This window comes from Primulina tabacum, chromosome 16, assembly GCF_025594145.1.
Source record: "Primulina tabacum isolate GXHZ01 chromosome 16, ASM2559414v2, whole genome shotgun sequence".
In the NCBI taxonomy this organism is placed as follows: Eukaryota; Viridiplantae; Streptophyta; class Magnoliopsida; order Lamiales; family Gesneriaceae; genus Primulina; species Primulina tabacum.
In genome coordinates this window covers 29,212,179-29,219,093 of record NC_134565.1, presented here as the reverse complement: position 1 = coordinate 29,219,093, position 6,915 = coordinate 29,212,179, and the positions used below count along the sequence as shown (strand labels likewise).

Here is a 6,915-nt window from a genome sequence, read left to right as displayed (position 1 = left end):
TGGTTGACTTGTGGCGATGCATACCCATTTGAATGTTCTGAACCGTTCAGAGAATGTCTTTCATTAAGTAAGCAATAAATGACTCTTTAATGACTTTGACATTGTGTTCTTCGAACAGCCGGTTTGAACTTCTTCTTCTATAAACAGTTAAACCGATATGCGGTCTGAAATATTGAAGCTGTAAAACTGTTATGTATTCTAAACTCTTAAGCGGTTGAACCGTACCTGTTATACATAAAAACTTTGCAGTTGTTTCCTGAAATAGTCAAGTGCTATTTTCGATTTGTCGATCACCAAAACTTTTGGGTAATAACACAAAGAGTTCAAGAAAAATATGACCAAACTTTGCAAGAGAAATGATCAAACAGAGGAGAAAAAGTTGTATGTGGTGATTCAAAAATTTGACAATGCAAAGATGAAGCCAGTGAGGCCTTAAATGAGTTTGATAAATGGTTTAGTAGTATTGCGATTGAACTTTGTTCACTTAGAAAAAAAATACTCTAAGTGTGAATTTACATTGAATGTATGAGAGCATTGTCCACATAATTAGATGTAAAGACGACGATAATGAAAGAATATAAGGATATCAAAAACTCGAGCTGAGTGATTTATTTGCAGATTTGAAAGCATATGAGTTCGAGCTAGGGATCCGGAAAGAGCCACAAGTCCCACTCCAACAGCCGGAGAAGAATATTCCAGCAGATTTTCTGCTGATCGGATAAGCAATTAGACGATGTCTTTATTTGTTAAAAAATTGGCAAATTTATGAGAAAAATCGATATATATTTAATTCTTATCATTAAAAAGATCAAACTTATGATAATCAAACTTCTTATAATCATATAAAAAAAAAGTTACAATTGAATCACAAACAAACTCGGTATCTCATCGTAAACTTAATGTTTGCCAAAGGCATATAATATATCATTCCTATACCGTGTATGATAGTCTAGATACGGTAAATGCCTGGTTATAATAATACACAGTAAATAAGTGAAAGGGGCAGGCATCCACCACCATACTGGATAAAGTTGCCAAGAAACTGCCAATACACGGCATTCGCTTACCTCCCCGGATGTGACAACTTAAGAGAAAATTCCGATTCCAATTCCGATTCCTACTCCAAGTACCCTATCCTCAATCCTCCCTCTGTTTCCTCATGAACACTGAATCCACCCACCGCTGGTTGTTTATTTGATCAGACCTGTCTTGTTTTTGGTATATTTTGAAGCATATCGATTTCTTTCTTCTTTTGACTTTTAGGTATTGAAGCTCTGATTTTGCCTGTTGGTGGTGAATTTGGCCCTGTTATTTCTTGAGAGATATTAGTGTCAGCGGAGGAATGCAAAGCCAGATCGTGTGCAGCGGGTGTAGGAGTCTGCTGATGTACCCGAGCGGGGCAACCAATGTGTGCTGCGCTTTGTGTAATGCCATCACTAATGTGCCCTCTCCAGGTAAATCTTGAAGTTTGCAGGACGATTTGAGCAGTAATTTGTAACCTTTTGGATGGTAAAAAGATGAGTATGCTGTCATTTGTTCAGTTGTTTATGCGAGAAAAGGGTTTTTTTTTTTTTTTTTTGGGTAGTTTTTGTATGACTTTGTGCTAATAGTGTTGTTTATGACATGATTTGTTCTTTTTAATTAATTCTATCGTTCGAGAGGGTGAATATTTTAGAAGAAAACTCGTTTCGTTACCATGCTTCTCGTCTTATATAGTCCTAAACAATTTCAACAGGCAAAATATTGCTGTTTTATTTTTAAGAGGTCTCGGAGGAATTTGCTGTAGCACATGTGAACATTCATATTTCCGCAACTGTATCACACACAAATTATTAGAAGAATTTGTTCGTCGTGCGACTGCACAACTGTATTTTCGATGATAAAAGGGCTGCTGTTTGAATATCTATTTGTAGTCATCTATTTGGCGTCAAGCTTCAAAGTCTGAATCTTGATCTATGTAAATTCATCTATCTTTGAGGCGCCGTCTCTTTCGGGGGAAAAATTGAAACTTTTAAGTGTAATTTTTCCTGAAATTCTAGTTTTTCCCCTACCCGAATCTTATGATTCAATCCCCTCTCTTTATTCAGGGTCCACCCTGCTTCCAAGAAGAACATTCTTCTGTCCATTTAGGGCCTTTTGAATAATATAATTACATAAGATCGTTATTTATAGGTTTAACAGAAAGAAGGCAAGCATACACATGTTATTTCTCATCCAAAAGGGCCTTAAGACTTAAGAGTCAACAATCATTTTCATTGTCATTAATTAAGGTGCATCATCTGATTGTTTTTGCTTGGTTGATTGCAATTGTCTTTTATATCATGATTATTACCTCTTTCAGTATTATACATGGACTAGTTTGTGTTTAGTAATGGAATATGCAGTTTTATTTCTGGATCTGTGTTTTAGAATCAAGGAATTGGTTTGTTGGTTTCTTGATACAACTCGAGAGCCAGCTGTTACTGGTATTATGATTTTTTTCTTCCTAATTTTCACTCCACACTCTGCAAATGATTTTGCTCATCAAACCAACCATTAAGACCTAAATAGTTACACAAAAATCTTTGTACTTTTTACTTTTTCGCATCAATCATTATGATATTTCATAGTTTCATATAATATATCACGGAAACATTCTAAAACTTTTAGCCAAACAATATCTAAGAATTATTTCCTAATAAATACACAACTCTTTTAAAAAATCATTAGTTGAATAAATTATAAAGCCCAAACTAAACACCACTAAAACCATTCCTTTTATGCTGTGAGCTGTACATGTGTGTTTAAATTCAAGATTGATCTTTATGTTTGTCGATACTATGTACTAGAACAAAGAATGAGGTCAATTCTGAATCATGCTCTCAGATTTCTTCATGTGCGTGTACTCCAAAGCTATTACACTGCTTTGTCAGTAACGTAGCTTAGAGCAGAGCAATTCTCCATTATTTCCTAGTTTTAGGCTTCAATTTCATGGTTTTTTGCAATATATCATTGTCCCTCCTCAGGAATGGAAATGGCCCAACTGATATGTGGGGGTTGCCGTACCTTGTTGATGTATACTCGTGGAGCTACAAGTGTGAGATGCTCCTGTTGTCACACGGTGAACCTTGCACCAGGTGGCAATCATTGTTTATTGTAGATACTATTTTAGAGACTACTGTTCACTGTTTAGGGACCATGCCTTCATTCTAGAGTATTTTGCCTTGCATATAAATATTACAATACATGTTAGATCTTGGCATCTTTGCTTATCCGGGAAATTTTAGCTGTATTTCTGTTACTGGTGACAATGAAATGTGTGGTACATACAATGATCTTTTCAAGTTATATTCGTTTAAGGATTTGATTCATGCATTCCCTGCCATTTTATCTCTCTACTCGTGTACATTGTTTTGTTAATCCATCGTGTGATTTGTTTACTTCCTGCCCATTGAAAGAGATATTCATATCTCGAGACAAAAATTTCATCATGAGAATTTAGTCAAGCATGTTATTAATATCTTTTTGGTGGGTGGACAGTATAAAATTTGCTCTTGCAATGATTGTTAGTTCATAAAGGAATGTACATGGCAAATAAATGGTAAAATATATTTTATACTGTAAGGGAAACTCCAGTAGTTGATATTTGATTCCTGAATAAAGCCTTATTGGTTGTTTCTTCTCCAGCAAGTGTGAAGAGATCATGTTTCTTTTTCCCAAGCCACACTGGCCGTGCCAATCCATAGCAATTACCGGATAATGGGCTGATGGATATGTTTTTATGCCTCCAAATCTGTGTTAACTCTTTATTTTATGCTTGATGACGCAGAGATGGTGCAATAAAAATTTACTTTATATTTACTGTCATTATTTATCTCTTGTGATTTCTATTTTATTCTTACAGCGTGATTATATTAGTCAAAAACCTCATAATTATGAGATGATGTGCAACACATCATGTAAATATAAAAGATATGCAACAAAAATAATTTTTTGTCCATTGCCTATCAAGCATCTTAACGTATTGCTGTTTAATCAAGACTATTTCGAATTTCCCGTGTTTATTTGGACTTTGGTTGTTTTTTAGCATCTAATATCGCTCATGTCAATTGTGGAAATTGCCGCACAACACTTATGTACCCATATGGTGCTCCGTCTGTCAAATGTGCTGTATGTCAATTCATCACTCACGTCAATGTAAGCATCCCAATATATTTCATTTGTTGTTGAGATTCAAAGCACATAAAAGATCAGTGTCAGTTTTCTCCTTCTTACCTGAATTAACTTTCATTTGAGGTCATAAGACAAGAAGTATGTTGTTCCTTTTCTGTGCTGGTACTATCTATTTGTTTTGTGCTGGCAGATGGGAAATGCTAGGGTACCTATTCCCATGCATAGGCCAAACGGAACTCCCTCTTCGGCATCGCCACCTTCAAGTTCAGCCGTAAGTTCCTGATGTGTTTAGCTACTAAGACAGTGTTTGCAAATGTTTAAGAAATTTGATTGTGGACTTTTCTTTTACAAAATTTTGCGAATTTGTAAAGGAAAAATCCATAATCACATTTTTTAAGAATTTGCAAACACTACCTAAGTTAGAGCTGCATATGTGGATTAGGAATACCCTTCATTGGAAAATCTTCTTTCTAAATGTTTAATTGTTGTCATTTTCATTTTTCTTTATGCAGGCATTGTCCAATTCTCAGAACCAAACCGTGGTTGTGGAAAACCCCATGTCTGTTGACAAGAGTGGGAAACTGGTAGATCTGCTGTTTGTGCCATCTGTCTCATGATTGCTTATTACTCCCTTTCTATATGACCGAGTTTTTAACAATATCTCAAATTTCAGGTTAGCAACGTTGTTGTTGGGGTCACTATGGATAAGAAGTGATCCTGATTGATACTTTGGTGGATTACTGCAACCATCACTGAGCCAAGAAATGCATTCACCATTTTGCTTTTTGGGTATATGAGGTATGTATATTTGGCGGGAATATATCTTAGTGATGTTGCTGCTTTGTATTGTGGCACTTATGCTATCGAAAACAAAAGTGTTTGTGTGATTATGTATATTGAAAATATATGTAAATATAATACGATGAAAGCTCTACCTTCTTCATCATTTGTAAGGAAATCATTTTAGTGGGAAGGAGAGAAACTAAGATCGGTGGTGTCGAAATGTCTAGATTTGTTAGACTGAACTGCTGTGCGAAGTTTGATAAAAAAAAATGAAGATAACAGAGCTTCTTGTAATATCATTATGTATAGTTCTATGCTACCAGTGATCCTTGATTTGTGCTGGGATGTATATCTGCAGTTGGGTAGCAACCTTGTCATTAGTTACGTTTTTGCACTGCTTTAAATGCAGAACTCCATAAAAAAAATGCGCTACATTCACGGTTATGTTCTTGAATTCATTATATGACCCAGTGTGAAGATGGTGGACCTTGCGGCAGAAGCATATCATGCATTTGCAATATTGCCAAATATTTCCACCTCCTTCAATTTCTCTACTGATTACAAGGGCATGCAATTTAAGATACCCAAGCGCGCCGCTGGGGGCAGCAGTATATTGAAATTTTAACTGTGAAATGTGGTGATACAGTCCGAATTTGCATCGCTAGACAATACTTCGAGTGAGTATAACTCCATGGGAAGAAGACAGCGGGTTATGGGCATAATTTTTTCTTGAATTAAATCGATTCGATTGGTTGCTCGGCTTAACCAAATGGCGGGTTCATTCATTAGGATTACTTTTGGATTGAAGGATTTGAGTAGATTTGAATCAAATTCGCACTTCAAATCCATTTGGTTTAAGATTAGAGTGAACGATTTAAAATCTCTATAATTCAAACTCAATTCTGTGCATTGATTTGAAATCATTTCGCAAATCAAATTTATCAATTCAAACGAGTTCAAATCATTTGATCCAAATGCACATTAATTGAATCGTTCCTTGTTAGCCTTTTGATTGAAATTTTCAATTTCTCATCAATGTTCCTCTAAATATTAATGCCAAGATATAATTGTTAAAAAATTATTATTACCTTAAAGTTTTGGTAGTTAACAAAATTAAAACAGCACCTAACTATTTCAGGAAAACAGCCGCAATTTATTTTGTATAACAGGAACACTTCAAACCATTTGGAGCTCAACCGTCTACAGCATTTCAGTAGCTTGAAGAAGTTTCAACCGTTGGAAGATTTTCAACCGGCTGTTCAAAGTCTTCAACCGTTTCATTTAAGAGTCATTCATTGTTCACTTAATGAAATACATTCTCTAACCAGCTCAGGACATTCAATGATTTTGCACCGCTAGAAGTCAACCATGTCCTGTAGCAGTCCCGATAAAGATATTCATTAATGTCAATATCCAAGAGTAGAAAGATTGCTTAAACATCCTACAAGTTCTGTTGAAGCTAACAATTACTACAAAAAGATGTTCAGCAGCAACTCTTCAAAACAAAACGAGATTCAAAGCTGCAAAAGCAAAGAGAACATTAAACGTTTACTGAAGAACATTTAATGTTGTTGCAGCTGATAGTGACACATCATTCCAATGCTACAGGTTTACGTTACACATTTTTTCGACCGCTGGAATGATAGCTTATAAAAGAAGAGCTGAAGAATGTAGAACAGATCATCGATCAACTAAGCTTTTCAACCGCGCGATTGCTATATTATTAAGCTTGCATACTTGAAGATTTAGAGCGCACCAAAAGTTAATACACTTCATCGCTCTTCAAAGTACGCACTAAACAGAAAGATATCTGATCATTCAAGGATTATCTTCGTGCTACTAAAACATATTGTTTTTGTAACGTCCAAAAAACCAACCTACATAAACAACATGCATGCAAAATTATGTTATTGTTTAATTGTTTTATTTAATTGATTTTAATGCTAGCATGGTATTTATTATATGATTATATGATATGAT

The 6,915-nt window shown here is 35.1% G+C and overlaps 1 protein-coding gene across 4 annotated transcripts; it reads left to right on the top strand.

Moving 5' to 3' along the window:
- Positions 1-972: 972 nt before the first annotated feature.
- Positions 973-5,229, top strand: LOC142529145 (protein LSD1-like). 4 transcript variants are annotated; one of them, XM_075634570.1, is made up of 7 exons: positions 973-1,126; positions 1,264-1,454; positions 3,006-3,116; positions 4,067-4,176; positions 4,343-4,423; positions 4,665-4,736; positions 4,826-5,229. In XM_075634570.1, the coding sequence occupies exons 2-7, from the start codon at positions 1,343-1,345 to the stop codon at positions 4,865-4,867; spliced, it is 528 nt and encodes a 175-aa protein (XP_075490685.1). In that variant the 5' UTR covers positions 973-1,126; positions 1,264-1,342; the 3' UTR covers positions 4,868-5,229. The 4 variants fall into 4 exon arrangements, with proteins under 4 accessions (XP_075490685.1, XP_075490687.1, XP_075490686.1 ...); XM_075634572.1 differs by having other exon boundaries at positions 982-1,211; positions 1,321-1,454; XM_075634571.1 differs by having other exon boundaries at positions 983-1,185.
- The last annotated feature ends 1,686 nt before the right edge of the window (positions 5,230-6,915 follow it).